Consider the following 24,082-nt stretch of genomic DNA (forward strand, 5'->3'; position numbering starts at 1 on the left):
TGAAAGGAATGTTTTTGTTGTTTACGTTTGGTTTTCTCTTGTTCGTTGCACAAAATTATTTTCTTTTTTTAAAAAAATTATTGCAAAAAAAACAACGAATTAGATCACATTTTATTTATCTATTTTTATTCTGACACCAGGAACACTTTTTCCATTATTGGTTTAAAAAACAAAACAGATTTACATTTGCTTTAGATTTACTGATTATCTGACGATACAAAGACTAGTTTATTCATTATATTATCACATATATATGTGTTGATGGAAGTATTTGTCTCCCTTATAATTTTTTCCCCTTTTAACGCTTTTCAACATGTTCACTCACTTATTTTATGTTTTTTATTTTTGATTAATTGACATTACTTTGGAGATATCTGTTTTCACTTTCACATGAAACAGTCTTTCTCTGTAAATTCTTGTCAAAAAGCCAAATGAAATCAACCATGATTCAGTGCCAAAAAGCAATTTTTTGAAGAAAACAGACCAGTGTGGTGGCTACATTAAAGTGTGTATTTGTGTGTTTCCACATGTTGTTCACCTGTTGCTGCTCGAGGCGTGAGGGTGAGGAAGAGGAGGAGGAGGAGGAGGAGGAAGAAGAGGAAGGCTCCTCACTGACAGACTGAGAGGTTAAAGCAGAAACACTGGACTGCAGCAGAGTCGCGCACAGCGAACACAAAAAAAAGAACACAAGCAGAGGCAGCAGTTTGCAGGATGAAACAGAAAACAGATCGACACAAACACAAAGCACGACACGGGTTAGTGGTTAAAGCAGAGCAGAAGAATTAGCAAGTACAAGCGTGATTTAGATAAATAAAGGGTGTTAGAGGAAGCAGAAGCAGGTTCAGCAGGTGGAATGAGAAGCTAAAGACTGATGGCTGAACAGAGTCAAAATCATATTTACTCTTATGTTGTGTATATTTTTTAGGGTGTGTTATATAGTTTATTTTTAATGCTGCCATTTGGAGAGTAATAAACTGATTTTCATTGTTTTCTGCAACAGTGACAATATTGATCTATTCTATTCTATTCTCCTAAAAGGTTCCACATTAGTTTGAAAATTAGGACTAATTCAGTGTAACTCCATAAATATATGAAAAGTTGTATTAGTGCTCAGTTAAACATGATGAAGTTGACATGTTTGGTTATTTTTGAAATTAGTTTATGGCAGAAATAAAGACTGCATATTTTTTGTCACGTTGGATTGATGCTCAGTAAAGAAGCACTGAAGGAATCTAAAAGCAGATTTTTGTCCAGCTCTCATACAGAACAAGTTAAGGAGAAAGTTAAGGTTCTGTGGTTGGCTGTGACTGCATAGTATAGATTGTAAAGATTCAGAAATCAAGACTTTGATGAGCAGACAGGTGACTGTGTGTGAAAATATGACAATATACAAGCTGAGGCTGTTAAAAAAAACACAAAGCTGGACTTCTTGTTATTATGAAGAACTGAAGTGTAGATGGAGTTTCTACGACAAACAGAAACTTTGCGAGAAGAAGTTGGAAGAAAGGTGACAGCTTTGGGAAAATGGCTTCATCCTTCATCAGGTAGTTTTTGGCTGAAAAACGTCCTCCCTATTCATCTGAACCAGCACCATGCGACTTTTAGAATTCCCTTTTAACCACCCGAACACCAAAACCTGCCATCAGCTGTGTAAGGAAGTCTATCTTCTTTTTCTTCCCAAAAATGGCCAAAATGACACCATTAATGAACCAGAAACTGCAAAAACAGAAACAGTGCAGCGGGTCATCCTCTATTAGTTACAGAAATAGAAAAACATCAGATTTTTAACTTTTCAAAGGTACTGCTCATATTTAACTATTGGTTCTGTTGGAAAATGGTCCACATTTCAGTGTAAAATTGTGGCATTTCATCAATATTACTTTATTCTGCATATTTCATTTTTAAAAATGCTAATAAAAAAAATTGTTTGCCCTATCAAAATGAGTAAAAACATAAAAAAATCAACATACACTACTGTTTAAAAGTTTGGGGTCACTTAGAAATGTCCTTATTTTTTTAAAGAAAAGCATTTTTTTTTCAATGAAGACAACATTAAATTAATCAGAAATACAGATTAGACATTCTTAATGTACATAGAGGGTACAGAGGAACATTTCCAGCAACCATCACTCCTATGTTCAAATGACACATTGTGTTGGCTAGTCGTGTTTGTTAGTTCGAAAGATAGCTCCACGTTTAGTTCAGAAAGATATTTATTTTTTTATGCCTCTAGCATGGTCCACTGCCTCTAGCAGGTTACACAGCCTCTAGCATGTGCCACCCGCCGAAACATGGTCACTCTAAATAACCATAACATGTGCCACAGAAGTAATGGGGCCCCCTAGTGGAACGGCATGCGACGTGCATACAATAAAAGAATAACAGTGTTGAAAGGCTATCTGATGCTTTTGAACAATAGTGTGTCTTATAAGCTATTATTGAGTCAGCTGTGACCAGCCTCAAGTATGCGGAGCAACCATTTTTCCAGTTATGTAACACCTGAAGGGACATGGAAAAATATTGCACATGTTGGTTTTGGGTTTTTTTCTACTTTTGTTTAATTATTTTTTTTTTATGATTTATGACATTATAGCTATATTATACTGCACAAGAGCCATGTCTAAATTCTCTCTACTTCTAGCCATAGTACCATTTCCATAGAGGTGCAGGACTTTAAATTACTGTAAAAAAAAAAAAAAAAAAAAAGAGCCCACAGTGAGTAAAAATGTAAAATCATCATCAAAAAAAAAAAAAAAAAAGCCCAGAAACTGCTTTAAATTCAGAAGGATAATTCAAGTCTCGACGTAAAGGGAAAACTTCTGAGAAAATTTGTGGAAGGTGAACCACTGCACTGCTCTGAATTCAGGAAAACACCAGAATGGAAAGGAACTGAAATACAAGTGTTTTTCATTGAAATCAGCATTATTCAATATCCACATCCTGTACAGTGTAGTACAGTGTAGTTCAGTGTTAGAATTGCATAACATTTTGGTTTTTGTGCCGAGAAAAGGATAAATTTACACAGTTTAAATGATTCAGAACAGTGGGAGCTCTTGAATGTCATTTGAACATGCTCCTCATCTGGTATAAGGCTAATTCTCTATATTATGAAAAATGATTACCTTAAACCAGCTTTGTTTTGCAGTATAACAGAAGAAACCTCTTTAAAATATGCAACAATTATCCAAATACAACAAGATTCCACAACTGTTTTTTTTTTTTTAAAATATTGATTAATAACCTCTTTTCTAAAGCAAAAATGCTGCTTTTCTTTGATTTTCAGGACTGGGAATTGAACATTTCTGGGTTTTGGTACAAAAACAAACCATCAACCACAGGAACAGAGGAAACGATTGTTCATGGAAATACAGAACTGTTGCAGCTTGATTTCTTTGTGTTATCACTTTTCCCATGAAGCCCAGCTTAGGAAACATCTGACTGCCCTCTGTGGCAGCTGAAGTGACTCAGCAAACATAAACACACACAGATGAGCTGCAGCTTCCAGTTAATTAGCATACAGTATCCCAGTAACCAGACAGCATCCTCAGACCTCCTACATTAAAGGAGAATTCACGTTTTCGTACGTATCTGCTCGTCTCGATCTGCTAATTAACCAGAAACGTTGAGCCGAGACTCACGTGCAGCGTCTCTGGAGGCATCGGCGACGGCGATTTGGACTGGAAGGCATCCTGGGACATGAAGCCGGAGTCGTGGGAGGAGACAGAGGAGAGTCGGGCCGGCGTCTGCTGGGGCAGCACCGAGGAGGAGGAGGAAGAAGAGGCCCGGTAACGGAAGTGTGAGGTGGGGGAGTGGCAGTGGGAGCCGCTGGAGCGAGAGTCGCTGCTGTTCACGCTGTTCAGGCTGCTGTGGGACGGAGACAAGGGAGAAGATGTCAGGAGGACGAAGCTTACTGCTGAGAATATTTAAACTAAAATATTAAAACTACCAACTGCAGGAATAGTTTGATGTCCAGCGAGTGAAAGTTGGTCCAGCAGCTGATAAGTTTAGCTTAAAGACATGGTTCTGCCCACAGGTGGTCCATGTAAGATGCAATATTGTACATTTTCTATGTACAACATTTTATTATTGTGTCATATTTTGCTACCTCAGTATCACATATATTCTCTCGCCTTATTTTAGCTTACTTGTTTTTATTTTTAGTGATGCACCTACATATCTGATTGCTTCTCTACTCAGCACTACATTTACTAATGTTTTTAAAGCTGTTTTTTTTTCCCTTTAGCCCTTAGATGCACAAGTGATTGTAAACTACACTCTTCCATAAGTGACTCGTATAAGAATCTGTGTTTTTATGCTGTTTTTGCTATTTTGGTTAAGAATAACAATTTACATTATTTGTTTGTATTATATTTCTTACAAGAATGATTTCAATATTGAAATATGTTTCTTTTTCACTTTATAACACATTTTGAACATTTTGATAAGTAAAAAGAAGAATATTACACAGAACAGCAACAGAAGAATGCAAACATCCATTTTGTTGACATTTTCAACTCCTCCTCCAGCTGTTGCTGCTCTCCACCTCTCCAAGTTTGCGTCACATCTTGTATGATATTGTCAGTGATAAAGAGCTTGTGGTCATAATAAAATATTCCAGTTTCTTTAAAAGTATAAAAGGTAACTTAAAAATTTAAATGGAATGATATCAAACACGTTTTTTGATGAACAGCTGGAATATGAGATGATAAAACTTTTCATTACAAAGATATTTCACGAAAACAACCTCACCGAGTCATTTTTGACCCCTAAGGGTTAAAAAAAAAAACTACACGAGACAACTTGACATTTTCCCATGACTTATGTGGTTACTGCAAATGCGTAACATACTTTTGAACTTGAAAACATCAGATCAACACTTTCTTTAGAGAAAAATATGCATAAAACAATATGTCTAACATATTCAGCCACCTAAAGTCGTTCACTACTTCAAATGAAAGGACAAAATACAAGCTTAGGAACATTCACCATCAAAAATTTCAACAAATGACTTTTGTTTTTGTAATCTTGTCTCAACAAATGTGTCAAACAGAAAACATCTGCAACTCAGTGGGCTCGAGGTGGGTCACACAGAAGCATTTTGTTTTCTGAGTAATATCTGGCAAAAGAATTTCCTTCGGGATTAATTAAGTTTTATGTTCTCCTAGTTTATTTTTACTGAATATTTCAAAAATGAGCCCACAACATGCCAATAGTCAAAAAAAAGTTCTAATACCATGTAGAGTTAATTCTATAAAACACATGAGGACTCCAGATACAGTTACTGTGACTTTTCAGAGTTCTACAACAGGACAGAGCAGCAAAACACACAAAAATCTGGAACTTTTCTCCTCTTTAAAAAGCTCAACAGTTCCCAGATACAGATGAGGAAAGCTACAGTTCCATTTTACACCACAAGGAGGCAGCAGAGTCCAGACCCTGAAGCCAGTTTGCTGCAGCCCTAACTAACCTGCACATGCTGGACTTCCTGGATACGGTGGTGCTCGGTGACGAAGGCGGGGTTTGGTAGGACCAGGTGCAGTCGGAGCCCTTCAGGTCGACGATCACCTGGATGGACAGAAACAAGAAGCAGGAACCTTAGAAACAAAGCTCCTGTGGGAGGATACTAGTATCCAGATGAGGTAACAACCTGCAGGTAAAAGCTCTTAATTTAACAGCTGATCTGAGTTTCGCCTCCATTGTCAGCAGCCTGCAACCCACAATTATCAACTGTGGGAAAAGAATTCCCCTTTATTCAATGCAGGTATTTGATCAGGTTGTATCCAGGTGAAGTATTTTGGCTCAACAGTGTCCCTGAAGGAGTTATAAAATCAATATTTGACGTATGAAATTTAAGATCTGTTAAACTAACAAGCAGCCTAAAGCAGCAGGTGAGCTTAGGGGAACAAGGGTTATATCATATTTTCTATTTTTTCCCTGCAAAACATGATTAGCTCACTTCACAGCTCTGGTCAAAAGCACCAAATATCTTATTATTCCATCTCTCATAAACTACGACTGTAAAAGAACAAACTTCTAAAAGTGGTTTGCAAAAATTCATATAAAGAGCACAAGTTGGTGAGCGGTTTGGACATAGAAAGCCAAGAAAAAAGCCCAAAAACGACAGAAAAAAAGTATATAAATGTGCTTAAAAAGTTCCTGAAAAATAAGTCTGGCAAAGATGAAAGTCCTGATTTATTATACAGACTTTGGATGCTAAAAATTATCATTATATTGTTTTTAAAGACTGAAGAAGTTTAATCCTACACAACCTCAAGTCCGGGTGAACGTACCTGTTCGCTAGAGGCCGGCAGCTTGTGAGGGTCCATGGTCAGAGTCTTCAGGTCGTCTGTCAGGGTCTGCAGGTGGGTGATCTCCCCCAACATGGACATCTCCTCCTCCTGACACACAAACAGACATCAGTAGACATCCACAAACTCTCTAACTGCAGCTGCTGGTCTGGAGGTTTGTATTCAGCTTTAGTTTGGAGGACTAATGTTTGGATCATGAAGTTTTCAGAGATTTCAATAACATTAACCCTCTGAACCCCAAAATTTACCCACGTGTTTCAAAAGCATGTTTAATTTAAAGGAAAAATAATCACCAAAACGACAATTCATCAGCAAGATTCTGTGAAAGCAGAAATAACGGTCATACGGTGAATTTTCAGACAATTCTTGAACTCTGCCAAAAAAATGAACCAAATCTATACCTAAAATCGGGACATTTATTCGAAATCACTTTATTCTACATCTCATTTAAATGTGTCAAAAATAAACCCTTTGCAGAAAAGAAACCAGATTCTGTGAAAAAAAAAGTTCCTTGACACAACTAGAAAGATGTCAGTCACTAAACTGTGACAGTCATGTGACAAAAATTCTGAGAATTTTAGGCTGAATCGTAGGCAGCATTTGTACAGAGCAGAGAGGAGATAAGTGGCAAAACAAAAAGTAAAATATTTAGAGTAAAAAATTCAAAATATTGAAGTATGAAAAAATATGTAATTGAGAAAAAGCTAATACTGATTTGTTTTTGGTTAGGAGGTGAAATCTAAATCTAAGCTTAAAACTATATGTCATATTTAAAAGTCAGCCAAAAAACCCTAATCATTTTTCTGTAAAATTCTGTAAGATTCTGTAAAAAAAACTAAACCATTTGCAGTCCTTGGTACAGCTGTGTTCAGTGCAGGGACTTTTCGGCTGAACTGCAAGCAGTGTTTACACAGAGCAGAGAGGAGATGACTAGGTATAAAAAATAACTGATAAAATAGCTAAAGTTTTTAGAGACACCTTTTTCATCTTGTACTGACTTGCTGTTTAGTTGGGAAACAACCAATTTTAAACTTAAAACTGTGATATTTCATTACTTTATAGGTTTTATTTAAAAATCGTCAAAAAATGAGCCTTTTTTTAAACGTTCGGTGAAAAATTAAACATTCTACAGTCTTTTGCACTACCATGCCAAGCTCAGGGACTTTTCGGTTGAACTGCAGGCAGTGTTTACACAGAGCACAGAGGAAGATGAAAATGTAATCAGCAAAACAGATCTGTTTTTCCCCAGTACTGGTAACATTTGTCAGTGCATGGAAAATGTTGCCAATCCTACGCATAGAAATTGTATTATTTCATCAAAATCACTTCATTCGATATGTGTCATTCGAAAGTTTGACAGAAAATTAAACACTCACTCTCACCAGATTCTGTACAACGAGCAACAGTTACGTGACCAAAATTCAGGTATTTTTCTGTCAAACTGGGCTGAACTGCAGGATGTGCAAATTCGAAATTTGCCAAAGTAAAATGTATATATATATACATTTTACTTTGGCAAATTTCGAATTTGCACATCCTGCAGTTCAGCCCAGTTTGACAGAAAAATACCTGAGAGTAAAAAGAGACACTATTTTCCCCAGTAGACTGCAGGCATTTTGATTCCACTTTATTCCCCAAGTTTTGCAAAACAAAAAATCAAACAAATTCGATGTTATTTTTTTCCTCTCTTTTTATGATTTATGGTATTAAAACTGTGTCACGCTAGCCTAGCCGCGCTAGACAACCCACGGCAACAAATTTAATTCTCTGCCAGGGTGGGTCTAGTTACCCTCCATAAGGCTCGAGGCTGGATTCTCCTAAAACTGGCCGGACGAATCACCATGAAGTGTTGAGTCAGAAGGCGGGCGTAACTAAGTGACGACAGACGATTCAACCGGAAACAACTAGCCTAGCCGCGCTAGACAACCCACGGCAACGAATTTAATTCTCTGCCAGGGTCGACAACAAAAACGACAAGAGTCGTTGAGCTCCATTAGCACCGACTCTGAATAATCTTTCTGTTAACATGTCTGTAATATACTTGAGCTTCACCCATTGACTGTATAAATAAGGCTTCACCGAACTACCGTATCCTCTGATTTCCGGCGCTCTAGGAGCCTATTCGTTGCGCTGATTGGTTGTATACCTACCCAATTGCTGCAGAGTGATTTGATAGACAACCTTTTAGCCCGCCTCCCTCCCTGTCGAGCGTACCAAGACCCTTGTGCCTTCACAACATGGGTCTAGCGTGGCTAGGCTAGTGTCATGCTACATAGAGGACATTTCTGAGTTCTCTCTACTTCTATTCATGGTTGCTCTGTTTCCACAGAGATGTAGGATTTTATATTGCAGTGACAAATGAGCCCACAGTGATTAAATAAATGCCCAGAAGCTGCTTGGGGGTTCAGAGGATTCATGCAGAAACTGTGTGCGGATGAACGACTGACCACGACGGGCCTCAGCATGGACACGAAGCAGCAGAAGCGGCTCCTCTCCTCCACCAGCGCCTTCCTCACCGCCTGCTTCTCCGTCTCTTCCAGCAGCAGGTATTTATCGCTGACATCCTGCATGGCGCTGTCCAGCTGAGGTTGCAGGTCTCCACGGCCTGGAAACACAACACACAGCCTTAAAACAGGGCCAAAATGAATCCCTTTCACTGTCAGTCAATCCCTTCATTATGGTTGTTTGCTCTGTAACGTGTTAGAAAATGTCAAATGTTGTGTGTGTTCATAAGATATTCAGTTTACTGTCACAGAGGAGAAAAAAAATCAAAAACATTCACATTTAAGAAGCATTTTGTGTTTAAAAAGTTACTCAGACTGATGATTTGATTGTCACAATAGTTGTACATTAATATCAATAGGATGGTGGACAATAAATTCACTAATCATTACAGCTCTATGAAGAATCTCTGCATTTTTTTTTATCCTTCTTACTCGTTAAAGTTTAACCTGCTGCTAATTTTAGACATCCACTACATAATTGTAGTCATTACTGTTTTATTTATCTGAATGTTCTTACTTTTTTAGTTTTAAGTGCTTGCACTGGTGAGGAACGTTTTTTCATCTTACTATGTATGCAGATGCTGAGAAAAATGACATTAAAGGAATCTTGAAAAAAATACTTATTTATGCAAATAAATAAAATTAGTTGTGATTGGTTGATTAATGATAGTCATTTATTCCACCAATATATGAAGGACAAAAATGACTTCTTTTTAAGTAAAAAAAAAATTTAAAAAATGAAATAAAAATAAGTATCTTATTCCGGTGAAAAAGAAAAAATTTTCACATCTTTATTTAGTGCTACATTTTAATACTTCAGCTTTTATTTCAGTAACCAAAACGTTTCACACATCTATGAAGGACAAAAATGACTTCTGTATAAGTTATTTTTTTAAATGTCTAAATAAATAAAAATGAATACTTTTCTTTGTAAAAAAAATGACATAATTAAATTAATATCTTCAACTTTGTTATAAGTTTTTTGATACATACATTTCTGTGCTTATATATTAATTTGGTGGGTGACTAACTGTAGGGTTGATACTGATGACTATTTTTACTGAAAATTAATTATCCATTATTGTCTCAATTAATTCGTAAGTTTGGTCTATAAAAGGTCTGAAAATGGTGAAAAATGTCGACCCAAAGAAAGAAAGTAACTAGAAAATATTCATATTTAAGAAGGTGCAAATGGAGAATGTTGACTTTTTCTTTTTATAAAATTATTCAAGCTGATTAATCAATTTTCAAAATAGTTGGTGATCAATTAAATAGTTGACAATTAATCAATTAATTGTTACATCTCTAGTTTATAATAACCTCAGATTTAAGAAATCACAAAGAACCAGGCTGCCACAATAATTAATTTAATCACTAATGAAGCCTCAGATTGTGGAATTATGTCTAAAAATACAGCCTGCTTTCAAAAAGTTGAAACCAGGTGATATATGACTTTCTTAAACTTTTTTTTTTTGCTTGAAAAATGAAAAACATTAGTTGTAACATTTGAGTAAATTATTAATGAATCAATTCAGCTCATATTACAAGCATCAGACACATTTTCAAGTCAAAGACAACATTTTCCAATTTAATATTTCAAAACAAAAGTTTGCCATCGTCTCTCAAAGCTTTGAGGAGATTATACTTATTTTCAAAGTATGAAAAAAGAAACAAAAGTGTAACTAGTTGCATTTGAAGTCAGTGTAAATTGTAATGTTGCACAAAAATAAGTTTCTTTTATTGACCTGCAGTAGTTCAGTCCATCGTAAATCAGTTACAGAAACTCCAGATAATAAATATGAAGAACAGAAAAGCGAAGTAAAGATAAAGCAGATTGTGGCTGCAGATGAACCAGATGATGAACCAGAGAGACTGATCTCAAACTGCAAACATTCAACACAACAGCGACACCTCCCACAAACTGCTGGACCACATTAAAGTAAGAAACCATCACTGAGGAGACAAACAACTGCCGGCATCCGATTGCAACACACACTATTAGATGTCTGATTAATAAGCTTCATTGCAAAACAGCCACAGTTCAAACGACACTAATGTTTCATAAGAGGTTGTATTTTTAACCCTGATCAAATATCTTTTGTTCTCAAAGTTTCCAAGTAAAGCAGATTTATGCTCAAGAAATGATCAGACCACATTATGATTTAACCCTAATTTTTGTAAAGTGACTGTTGGTAGCAGCTGAGTCAGTCACAGATTCTCAGTAAATGTTTATGTTTTTCACAGAATCTGATTAGGGGATACAGTTTGTTTTTGGATCATTTAAAAATTTAGAAAAAGGTGATCACAAGTCACAAATTCCTGTGCTGTGGAAAAGTTGAAAATTCAACAATTCTCTCTGTTTTTACAGCTTCCTGCTCTGATACAAGGTGTAATTTTTGCAATTTTTAAAAAGAAAACCATCCTTTTAAACCTGCCAGTAGGTTTTGGGGTTCAGAAGGAGGTAATTTCATCTCAAATCATCATAAACTTGCTGCTCAATCGTCTTTGATTGGCTTGAAACCTTTTTTGTTTAATCATAAACTCTGTAATTTCAGATCGATGTATGTAGAACTTTAAAAGGAATTTTAAAAACTATTTGTTTGATTGCTTGTTGACTCACTTGCACCTTGATTTTTTGTCACATGACTGTTGGTTGCAGCCGAATCACTAATGGCTTCACAGAAGAAGAATTTTTACTATTTTACAGAATCTGATGAGAGTAAATAGTTTATTTATTTGATCATTTTTAAATGAGAAATGTAGAATAAAGTGATCTTTGAATAAATGTCATTAACGCACGCTGAAATTGTGTTTAGTGAAATGATACATTCATTTGCTGTGGGAAAGTTGAACATCCAACAATTCTTTGTGTTTTTACAGTGTCTTGCTCTGATAAAAAGGTGTAATTTTGGCCATTTTTAAAAAGAAAAACTCTCAAACCTGCCAGTAGGTTTTTGGGTTCAAAAGGAGGTAATTTCATCTCAAATCATCATAAACCTTCTGCTCAAACATCTCAGATTTTCTTGAGATTTTTTAAAATTGTAAACTATAGATATTTAAAATGATAGCTGTGAATTTTTAGATAGGCAGATCAAGTCATTTCCAAGATAATCTTATTTTTAAAAGTGCCCATCTACCATACATTTAGTAGTTTTTTTTAGAAAATCTGATCAGAGCAAACACTTAGTTTTCACACATGATGAGTTCAAGGACCTTCGGAGAATTCAAAGTTCAACTGTACGTCTTACAGTTTCTAGTTGTGATAAATGGTGTAATTTTTTTGTAATATTTATTTTCTTTTGTAAAGAGGATAAAGAGCACTGAATGTGAATTAATTTGCCACAGAAAACAGTCCCAAACAAAAGCATTTTATTCTATTTGACTATTTGCTGAAAACTACAGTGACCAGCTGTTGCAATGTTATTATTAACCTACCAGCAGGTTTCAAAAGTTTTTTAATACATGCAGAATTACACCATTTGTCTGAGCCAGAAACTGTGAAAACAGAATGAATCAGCAGATTTTCAGCTTTCCAAATGTCCTAGAACTCCTCATTTCAAAGAAAAAACTGAACCAAATCTGAGCTTAAAATTATAACTTAAAAAAAATCTGGTCACACATGTAGACATTTAGAAAATTGTCATTTATGTTGATTCCAAGTTTTTATATTTTTTTGTAAAATAAATAATCAAAGAAATTCAACTCTGTTTTCTTTCTTTTTGGCTTTAATGCATCATAACTGTGTCTTACTGCACAGAGGGCATTTCTGAGTTCTCTCTGCTTCTAGCCATTGTTGTTCTGTTTCCACTGAAGTGCAGGGCTTTATATTCAACTGAAAAATGAGCCCACGGTGAGTAAAAATGCAACAATAACAGCAACTACTTCAAGTTCAAAGGATTTTTTTTGTCTTCTTGGAGCTACAGTCGAGGAAGAGCAGTCAGACAGCACTGAGAGTTTGATTCTTCATGGGTTTGTTGACAATAAAACAGAGTGAAAACTGCCTGTCGCAATTTCCCATAACCCAAAGAGACATTTGCTTTAGTGCGACCACATCACATTTAATCAACTGACTTCATTACTGAGTGCTGATTGCTGCTTTGGGGTTGAGTTTTCCCTCTTGAAGGGGATCGTGTGGTAACCCCATCTCCAGCGTTTGAGGAAGGACGTAAACATGCAATTAAAGTTCCTGTTTCCTCCAGTGAGACGAAGCCGAGCTCTGTGGTCGGACGGAGCCGAGCTTTTCCACCAGACGTGTCGGCGATAAAGAGATCGTGGAGATGAGAATGTCATTCCTGGTTTCCCACAGAATTCAAGCAACATGACGCCTGGAGCAGAAGATCCCTCTCATGTTCTGTCTTCATCTCCCTGTTGTTGTGCATCTGGTTTCCTTCATCCAACTCTAGATGTCTCTTTATTCTTCATCTTCGTTTACTCTGGATAAGCTTTAGTACAAATAACATGTGGGTACTTGCCCATATTTTCATGTTCTTAAAGTTGAAGCTTGATTTTCTTTGTTTGCTCAGAACCCAAAAGAAGGGAAACCTGAGTGCAACAACACACTGTTTGACTTTTGTATCCAAAGGGTCGCTTGTGTAGTTGGTTTAAGGAAAGTATTGTATATTGTTGCTCACATGTTTAAATTTCATCAGTCAATTTTAACACCAAGCAACTTTCGACTGGAAGAAAACTCGAGACAGGTTTTAGAAGGCACGAACATTTACATTAGCAGCTTTCTGCTTCCACTGCATGTAGGATTCAACAGCTTTGATGTTTACTCAGAGTGAAGAAAAACTACAAGAAACAGTAGCTACTGGATGTAACTCCGGAGGGCTGTACTACGAAGTCAGTTCAACATAGCCTTTCTTTGCGCAATTCAGCTCAACAAAAACTCAAACCCCAGGCCTGACAGCATCATGAAGGTATTTTTTTACAATCAACTTTCTATGTTAACTTCAAACTCTGGTGCATTCACATTAAAGGAGACATCATTTGTCGCACAAAATAAAATGATTATGTGCAGATGCTTCAATCGCAGGTTGTTTTAATGGAGAACAATGAGGAATATTAAAATACATGAAGGTAAAAAGTGATGCGAATGGAAATAATGAAAGACAGGAATGTTGGTAGAAAACTGCTAAACGTGCATTTTATAATATATATATATATATATATATACATATATATATATATGTAGATATGTCAGGGTAGAGACTGCGATTTGGTAGAATTGGAGTTTCTACTGGTAGAGATTGCGATCGCAATCTCTACCAGTAGAAACTCCAATCCTACCAGTAGAGATTTGTCAGGGCTAAGGTTAGACTTTTAAGGTTAGGGTCAGGGGTCAGGGCAGGGGTCAGATTTAAAGTTCCATCTCTACTAGTAAGATTGGAGTTTTTACTGGTAGAGATTACAATCGCAAACTCTACTGGTAGAGACTCCAATTCTACCAAATCGCAGTCTCTACCCTGACATATATATTAAGCCGACTATTTCTAACAGGGAGCTGAACTCTAAAGTTGTTAAACTTTAGACTACATTTATTGAAACATGATATTGTATTAATGTGCACTGTCCCATAATGCAGGATGTCACTGTAACTTGTGGCCAAATCAAAGTGAAAACAAGTGTGTAAACAAGTGTGGCTGCAGTAAGGAGCTTGCTGTGCCTAACTAAAAATATGTCTGTGGTTTGGAAATAATTCCAAGCCCACATATATCGCTATCGGTCGATATCGGAATTGGAAATTGACAGTTGGAAAATATCAATATATTGGTTATTGGCAAAAAAAAGCCAATAAAAATAACCCAACTGAATTAACCAGACTGCATAAAAAACTAAACATTCTGCACTTCTCGGTACAACCATGAAACTATTAGCGATTCCACTGAGACCAACAGCCAAATAACAAAAACACTGAAAACATTTGGTTGAACTGCAGGCAGTGTTTACACAGAGCAGATAGTAGACACGTATGGAAACAAATTCAAAATGTATTCTAATATCTATAGTATGTAGAGTCACCATTTCTTCCACTGTTGGCACATGGACATTGTTTTTTCTTACGTCTATGATTTATTGCGTTTTTACTGGGCCACAATCTTGTTTTTAATATACAGATATATATAGATATGTAACATTACTATTTTACATATAATCGAGGAATCTGCGCAATATTAATAGTATTTATGTATATTTACCTTTTTTTAGCTGATGCTCCCTACGTGTTGGAACTATCCTCTTTGCTCCAATAACAAAGGCTTGTTTTATCTTAATATGGCACTTTATTATGATTAAAAATCTACAATTTCACTTTTGTTCCATGTTTTGTTCCCGTATTTCCAATTTTGTAGCTACACTTTGTACTTAAAGCTGAAAATGCTCCCATGACCAAAGCAGCTTTGAAATAAATATTTTTCTCACTTTGTTGTGGTCTTTCCTGGGTTTTTCTCTCATTACATGAACTCTGACTCCTCGTTTTAACTCCATCTCCTCCCTCCTGACATTCATTTCATTCCAACACCAGCTCCTCCTTGTACTTTCCCTCCTTTGAATCTCCTCCACGTCCTCTTGCCTCCTGACATCTGTCCCAGAGCTGAGGGAGTTTTCCTGCAGTAATAACAGGCCGATGACCGGAGCAGCTCCACCACATGTGAGCTTCCTCTGGGTCAAACACGGAGTCTGTTTGCTTGGTCCCGAAGGCTCCATTCAAAGCTGGAAGCCGTCGTGCTCTTTGTCGGCAGCAACAACAAGCTTTTGTTTCCACTCATAATAAGGCTGGTTTAGTTTGATGGTTCAGACTGGAACTACTGGTTCTAAAAACGGAGCTTGTTTTGGTGTTTACTTTCGATTCTTTGTAGCTCAGCTTGAACAGTAAAACATAATATTGATGTACAATATGCAGCCTCACTCCCTTTGTCATGTGCTGTACTTCATGCTAACTCAACTGACCAAAGCTAAGTATCCATGTGTAAAGCTGTTTGATACCCCGAGCAACTCCATGACACAGCTTTACCTGACTAGTTCCTTAATTCATTAGTCACTTAGTGGATGAATAGATAAAACTAACTACAAAACTGATAAACCAGCAGGAAAACACAGATCACGTAAGTTTTTCAAACAAAGTGTTTTGACGTCTGCAGAATAATTATATTTATTAGAGAACAGCTTTGAACCAAGCTGTGTAGAAAGCAGATATACGACAACTTACCAAATACATCAGCTGGACGGAGCAGAGCATGATGGGACACCACAGGAAGGGAAGAAGGCAGTTTGTTAGAAAAAGAAAAAACATAATGTTAACTTTTACATCCTCATGTATTTTCATGCACCTTTTAACCATCTAAACCCCAAAATACATTCGCAGGTTAGTAAAAAGAAAAGAAAAGCATCATTTATCAGCCAGAAAGTGTAAAACGCATCGTTAGACTTCCAACTTGCAAGTGGTGTCTTTTTCCACAGTGTAAGCTGATTCGTTCCAACCCCACAGTGTTTGCAATAGCCTCCTCATCTTCCAAGCATGATATCCAGGGATGAAAGTAGTTTTAAATTCTTGCCGGTACTATTATCAAAACCCTCGTCTCGCTCTAACTTCATGCATTTTAAAACAGCAAAATTAAAAGGCAAACAAATAAAAACATATTAATACACAGCTCAAAAAAATTAAGGGAACACTTTTATAAAACATCATATTTCAATGTGGGGGAAAAATGAATTGGATATTTACATTGATATGGACTGGATAATGTGTTGGGAATGAAAAGATGCCACATTGTTTGATGGAAATGAAAATTATCAACTCCCAAGAGCGCAAAATTCAAGACACCCCAAAATCAAAGTGAAAAACTGATGTGGCAGGCTAGTTCATCTTGCTGAAATACCTCGGCAGCAACTCAAAATGGTATTCAGTAGTTTGTATGGCCTCCAAGTGCTTGTATGCATGACTGACGATGCCGGGACAAGCTCCTAATGAGACGACAGATGGTGTCCTGGGGTATCTCCTCCCAGAACTGGACCAGGGCATCGCTGAGCTCCGGGACAGTCTGAGGAGCAACCTGATGGTGTCTGATGGAACAAAACGTAATGTTCCAAAGGTGTTCTATTGGATTCAGGTCAGGTGAGCATGGGGGCCAGCTAATGGTATCAGTTCCTTTATCCTCCAGGAACTGCATGAGTTCTCCTACCACATAAGACTTTGCCTGGAAAATCCAGACTGACTTTATTTATGTATTAATATAAATACAAATAAAGGCAGTCTGGCATTGCGATGATACGAGACAATTTCAAAAAGGAGGGGCTAACGAATGCAGCTTGGACAAGAAAGAACCAATCAGAGTAACACGGATGTGACGCAAACAAATCGACCTTGTAGTCCATGTAGTCCAAACAACAAGGCGCTAGTGGTGGACCTACCAGTTCCTGTGTTTTATGGCAAATGCCAGTCGAGTTCCACGGTGCCGGTCAGCGAGCACAGGGCCCACTATAGGACGTCGGGCCCTCGGACCACTCTCATTAAATCTCTAAACTGTGTGGCAGACTGGTTCATTTTCTGAAATTCGTTGGCAGCAACTCAAAATGGTACTCAGTAGTTTGCATGACCTCCATATGCTTGTATGCAGCCTGACGATGCCGGGACAAGCTCCTAATGAGACAATGGATGGTGTCCTGGGGTATCTCCTCCCAGATCTGAACCAGGGCATCACTGAGCTCCTGGACAGTCTGAGGAGCAACCTGGTGGTGTCGGATGGAACAAAACATAATGTTCCAAAGGTGTTCTATTGGATTCAGGTCTGGTGAGTATTGGGGCCAGTCAATGCTGTCAATTCCTTCATCCTCCAGGAAGTGCCTGCATCCTCTTGCCACATGAGACCAGGCATTGTCGTGCACCACAAGGAACCCAGGACTATGGCACCAATGTAGGGTCTGACAATGGATCCAAGGATTTCATCCTGATACCTAATGGCAGTCAGAGTGCCGTTGTCTAGCCTGTAGAGGTCTGTGCATCCCTCCATGGATATGCCTCCTCAGACCATCACTGACTCACCACCAAACCGGTCATGGTAAACCATGTTACAGGCAGCATAACATTCTCCATGGCTTCTCCAGACCCTTTCATGTCTGTGACATGTGCTCACGATGAGCCTGCTCTTATGTGTGAAAAGCAAAGGGCACCATTGGCAGACCTGCCAATTCCTGTGTTCTATGGCAAATGCTAATCAAGCTCCACTGTGCCAGGCAGTGAGCACAGGAACCACTAGAGGACATCGGACCCTCAGATCTCATGAAGTCTCTTTCTGATTTCGGTTTCGTCAGACACATTCACACCAGTGGCCTGCTGGAGGTCATTTTGTAGAGCTCTGGCAGTGCTCATCCTGGTCCTCCATGCACAAAGCAGCAGATAGCTGTCCTGCTGATCGGTTGAGGACCTTCTGCAGCCCTGTCCAGCTCTCCTCGAGTAACTGCCTGTCTCCTGGAACCTCCTCCATGCTCTTGAGACTGTGCTGGGCAACACAGTAAACTTTCTGGTAATGGCACATATTGATGTGCCATTGTGGAGGAGTTGGACTTGCCTCTTCAACCTCTGTAGGGTCCAGGTATTGCATCATGCTACCAGTAGTGACAGTGACCCTAGCCAAATGCAAAACTCGTGAAAAACAGTCAAATAACACAAGAAGGGAATTAAATGTCAGTGGCCTTCACCTGTAAACTCATTCTTGTTTTGGGGGGTGTCTCATTGTTACCCCTCTAGTGCATCTGTTGTTAATTTCATGAACACCAAAGCAGCTGAAGCTGACTAAAAACCCTCTCTTTTACTTACTTGACCAGATCAGTATCCCACATGTTTGACTGATTTGATGCAATACTTAGATTAAAAAGTGTTCCTTTAATTTTTCTGAGCAGTGTATATTTTAAATACATCTGATTCTGTTTTACAAAGGAAATGAAATAACAATTTAAAAAACATAACAAAATTACACAGTCTATTAAACATTGAAGCTGTAAAATTGGAAAGAATGATCAGATTTTTAATTTTTCAAAGTCCATAAACCTCTCATCTGCTGTTTTATCAGATAATTCAACTAAATCTGCACTTGAAATTGTAGTATTTAACCAAAATTACTTTATTCTGTGTCTCATTTAAAAATGTACCTAAATTAAATAATTTGCACTGACCACATTTTGTAAAAAACTAAAAATTTTGCTCTTCTTGGTGAAACTAAGAAGCCATTAGTCACTCAGCTGCAACTAACAGTCATGTGACAAAAAAACTTTTCTGTTGAGCTGCAGGCTGTGTTTACATGAAGACAAATTAAAAGTGGAACTAGTTGAATATCTATAGTATGTACAGCCACCATTTTTTCAAGTATTGCCAACACTTGTGGGTCTTTAGAAAAATGTTTGTTTGTTTTTTTGGTTGTATCTTTTCTTAATAATTACATCAACTTTTTTGTTTCATAAGATTTATGGCATTAAAAGTATGTCATACAGCACACAAGACATTTCTGAGTTCTCTCTACTTCTAGTCATGGTTATTCTACATGTCTCAATTGAAAAAATTGCAAAAAAAATTAACTGTTTGCTCTAACTAGATTCTGTAAAATGCCCAAAAATTTGCACTGCTTGTTGTATTCGGAAAGCTCTAACTTACTTTGCTGTGACCAACAGACACATGACAAAAATTCAGGGACTTTTTGGATGAACTGCAAGCAGTGTTTACACAGGCCACAATGTATGGAGAGTATGGAAGCAAAATAATATTTTAAACTGTAAAAAATAGTATCTAGAATCATCTTTTTTTTCAGTATTTTCAACATCTGTAGTCACTTGGAAAAATGTACATGCTGGATTTTCATTTTTTGTGAAATAAAGCACATTTACCAATGTTTGTTTCTTTTTTTATCATTCATGGAATTATAATTTTCTTATGGTACATGAAAGACATTTTTAAGTTCCTTTTTTCCTTTTGCTTCTAGTCGTGGTTGTTTGGTTTCTATAGAGGTGCAGGACTTTATAACATATTGAAAAAAGAGACCACAGTGAGGAAGAATGTACCACGAGTTATATTCAGTTACCTATTATCTGAATTTAACTTGATAAACAGTGAATGCAAACCTTTCTTGGCCTTTTTCTGCAGCTTTAGAGTGTCTGATGATCTCTTCTTGATCTCCTGACGGGCTTTCTTATACTCTGTCAAGAAAAAACAGTCACTGAAGCACAAAGACTGATTTAAACACATGTTGAGGGAAAAATCAACGCAATTAGTTAAATATGCATACACAATGTATGCAAATTCACAAAGACAAATACATTTTCCTCGTGTTTGTGTTTGAATGTGTATGAAACCTTTGGCGTGGTCTTTATCCAGAGTGTTGGCGACTCTCTTCCACTCCTCCATCTGCTCCTGTAGAGGGTTGATCAGACAGTCCAGAAACACCCTAGAAACACACACAGATTGATAAAACTCTGGACTAAAGCAGTGTCCTCACACACAAATCAGCAGAGATTTGATTTAAGTTTCAAGTAAGAGTCAGGAGAGCTGATGTCAGGGTGTATGTGCACAAGAAGGCTGAAAAATAGAAGCTCCTTACTGATGAAACTGATCAAACAAGTTTATATTTGAAAACATGGAGCCTTGAATCATATGTGAATAGAAACAGTAGATCAACTGTCTCCTCATGAGAGGGTTTCTGCCTTAATTTGGTCTTTATCAGCAGCGAAGACTAGATTTAAACTGGTGTAATATCAACACCACACTGCTGCGTTGATTCTGACTTGTTGTCAGCAATTAGTCTGAATTACAGGACTTTTTTTCCCCATTTTGATAGCTGAGGCCAACATTCTCCAGCTGCAGTGGAGATGCAGGCACATATATTTCAGTTTAGGCCTTTTTTCTAGTTCTTGTAATCAATTAAAGAATAAACCTGATCCACTAAATGGCAGGATTGAATGTCAGGGCAGATGCTATTTGTTCCTGGGCTGAAAATGCTACATCAGAACACAAAGTAGTAGGAAGTATTAGGTGGGACAAGAACAAATAACATTAATGAAATCTACATGTTAATCTCCAGTAAAACAGCAGTTTTCACAGTGGAAGAACCAACAATGTCTAAAAGAGAAGAGTCACATCAGGTGAGGAGCTTCAGGAACATCTTTACTGTACAAGATCATTTATGCTATGTTATTTACATTTTAGAACAGCAGAATATGAAACTTCACCTTCTGTCAGATTAGTCAGATTGGTCAGTAGCATCGTTTTCTTTTACATTCACCCTAAAAGGTCGGACTGTCAACACTGACTTCTACTGTAACATCCTGAGATTCCTGAGGAAGAAAATTCAGCATGAATGACCTGAACAGAGACGCGACAGCATATAGGCACTCCAACTGTGGTGTTCAGTCACTCCAAAGTGAACCAATTTATGGCAACACCACACAATAATCACTCTCTACCAGCCATACTCATCAGATGTGGCATGGCTACTGCTAGACATGGTTGTGCTGTTTCCATAGAGGTGTAGGACTGTAAACTGCAGTGAAAAATGAGCCAATAGAGAGGAAAAAACTGACAGGACCAAATAAAAAATGCTCAGAAGCTGCTTAGAATTCAGATGTTTGATAGATTAGTTAATTGGTATATTAAAAAAATGCAAGTATTGATATAAATCAGACAAAAAATGAAAATCCTTTCATTTGAGGAGCAAGGACAAGCAAATTTTCTGGCATTCTTGCTTAAAAACTAAATAATCAGTGCTCTTGCAAATACGTTTACAGTCCATCAACTAGTAGATTAGTCCAACTAAAGCATGTTAATACCTTACTATCTCTGTGTTTTTCAGACTGTGCCATGATCAGGCTGTCCAAGGAGCTTTACTAAAAGGCAACTGGGCTTCTTTTCTAGGTTTTTGAACACTTTTCATCCAAGATGCTTCTTCAGTTCTGAATCAAGAAACTACAAGGCAGCTGGACATCTTTATTACATTTTTAAAGACGCCAGGGAGCATCTCTGGATCCCCACAGAGGAGCTGCAGGACGTGAAGGACATCTGGGACACTTTGTTTAGCTGTAAAATATTAATAGATGTTTGTGTGTGCAGTTGTCGATGCATCTGACTGTAAAACTGATGTGACTCCTGTTTACATCGTCCTGCTACTGGATCTCTGTTCGCCGACTCAGCTGGACGCCTCGACTTCCCATTTCAACCAGACTGACTCCCTCCTTCCATACAGGGAGAGTTAATGGACTCATGCAGAGGAGGGAAGATGAAGAAGGAGGAGAGGATGAGGGGAAAGGAGTGAGGTTTTTCCAGGAGAGAATGTAAAGAAAAAAGAGGCTGGTGAAAGGACGTGGTACCAGCAGGAGGTGGAGGGCTGAGAAAACGAGCAAAAAGAAGAACGGGATCATGCAAAATAGAAAAAGGAAGGCATGAAGATGAGACTGAGGATGAAGAACAAGATGGAGGATTGTGAAGCTGAAGCAGGAGGAGGAGGAGGAGCTGGTCGCCATGGAGATCAGGGAGGAGAAGCTACACCTGTTCATCAGATCTACTCACATGGAAAACTGGCGGAGTTTGGCCTCGATGCTGCGATGCCTCATGCACATCCTGGTGAGGGCTGAACCGATGTCCCTGGTCCCTCCTGACAACAGACACACAACAATCTGTCAGTCAAACCTCTCCACTGAAACATTTCACAGCTCAAACTACATTTATTTCTATAAAAATCCATTTACAGGCTTAAGTCAGAACATACTGAGAAGGTAAGAGCTTGTTTTTCTACAAAAATCTTCCTTTTCCGCAAGTATTTTCAAATAAAAATGCCCCTGATTATCGCATAATAACACTCTGAGTGATGCAAACAGGTAGTAATGATGCCACAAAAGCAGCAAGTTCATTGTGAGCTACACCAGAGTCCTGATTTATTAGCCCAAAGTCACCAGAAACATCCCATCTCCTGCTCTAAATTCCAATGCATGTATCTATTTTTAATCACGAAAATTACACCATTTATCAGAGCAAGAAATTGAAAAAACAGCCCATGAACTACTCATCTATGACATTTTATCAGAAAATGTATCCAAGTCTCAGTTTGAAATTGCATTCACACTTTATTCTACATGTCTCATTTAAAACATTCTGCAAAATTAAATTGTTTGCACTATTAAAATTTTGCAAAAAAACTAAAAATTTTTGGATCCTAGTGACAACTGTAAAGCCCTGACTGATTGAGCTATGACCAACATTTACGTGACTAAAATTCGGAAACTTTTCAACTGAATTCCAGGTTGTGTTCACACAGAGCACAGAGGAGACAAGTAGGTAAAGCTGTAGAGCTGCCATTCATCACCAGCACTGATAGCATCTATGAGCACTTGTTCCCAGTTTCTCCTCCATTTTTGTAAATAAATAATCCAAGAAATTCCTTTTTTTTTTTCCTTTCTTTCCTTCTTTAATTAAAAAAGTGATGCTATTAGACCTGTACCGTACTGCACAGAAGGCATGTCTGAGTTCTCAATAGTCACGGTTGTTCTGTTTCCATAGAGTTGCAGGACTTTATATTGTAGTGAAAAATGAGCCACGGAGAGTAGAAATGCGACAGATTATTTGCGCAAACTATGTATTGCAGGACTCTTTGTTCTATTTGTGGCTATAGAAAGTTCTTCAAGTTGTTCATGAATCTGGTACAATCAGATGCCTCCTGGATGATATCAAATAATAAAAAGGAATATAAACTGCCTTCCAGGGATTTTCCTGCATAGAAGGATTTTTGGTACCCTTAAAGAATTTTTAACCAATCACCATAAGGATAAGGCATGAGAATATAAAGATAAGTCTTCTTAATCAACTTTGTTAATTAGGGTTTCAAGCACAACAGACATTTGATTGTCAAAATGATCAAAGATGACAGGATAATACACAATCTGTTGAAAAGGTAACACAGACTTACTGTCTCTACTGTACATGGACTGAACATGCTTACTGTTTCCAAAATTCATCAACCAAAGGCCCATCCTGAGCCAAAAAAAAAAAACTTCAATCTGTTGCATAGTTTTTTTTATATAACTTGCAACTGCTCCAGTTGCAATCAGTTTAGCTTTGAAGACAAACAAACAGTGAGACTAAAGTTTTGTCAAAACCATTTTTCCTGCAGTCAGATTAGAGCCACACTGATAACTTTCTGGTGTAGTAAAGACGAACGGAGAGTTTTCAGGGATTCGATCTGAGCGTTACCAAGCTGATTGTCAGTGCAGCAGAAGCTCCACGGGCACCCGAAGGGG

At 37.6% G+C, this 24,082-nt stretch overlaps 1 protein-coding gene across 6 annotated transcripts in view; it reads right to left on the reverse strand.

The window, feature by feature from the left end:
- The window catches only part of LOC110968659 (protein MTSS 1-like), a 92,858-nt gene that overhangs the window by 8,499 nt on the left and 60,277 nt on the right, over positions 1-24,082 (reverse strand). For 2 of the 6 annotated variants that reach the window (XM_051955104.1, XM_051955107.1), the window contains exons 4-11: positions 22,359-22,443; positions 20,153-20,244; positions 19,922-19,996; positions 16,020-16,031; positions 8,756-8,913; positions 6,291-6,398; positions 5,468-5,565; positions 3,639-3,864 (exon numbers count right to left, since the gene is read on the reverse strand). In XM_051955104.1, coding sequence (XP_051811064.1) covers positions 3,639-3,864; positions 5,468-5,565; positions 6,291-6,398; positions 8,756-8,913; positions 16,020-16,031; positions 19,922-19,996; positions 20,153-20,244; positions 22,359-22,443 — 854 coding nt within the window. Of the gene's footprint in view, positions 1-538; positions 647-3,638; positions 3,865-5,467; positions 5,566-6,290; positions 6,399-8,755; positions 8,914-16,019; positions 16,032-19,921; positions 19,997-20,152; positions 20,245-22,358; positions 22,444-24,082 lie in introns of all 6 variants that reach the window. The other 4 variants (XM_051955105.1, XM_051955108.1, XM_051955106.1 and 1 more) reach the window with 3 other exon arrangements.

Source organism: Acanthochromis polyacanthus, chromosome 11 (assembly GCF_021347895.1).
Source record: "Acanthochromis polyacanthus isolate Apoly-LR-REF ecotype Palm Island chromosome 11, KAUST_Apoly_ChrSc, whole genome shotgun sequence".
NCBI classification, from domain to species: domain Eukaryota; kingdom Metazoa; phylum Chordata; class Actinopteri; family Pomacentridae; genus Acanthochromis; species Acanthochromis polyacanthus.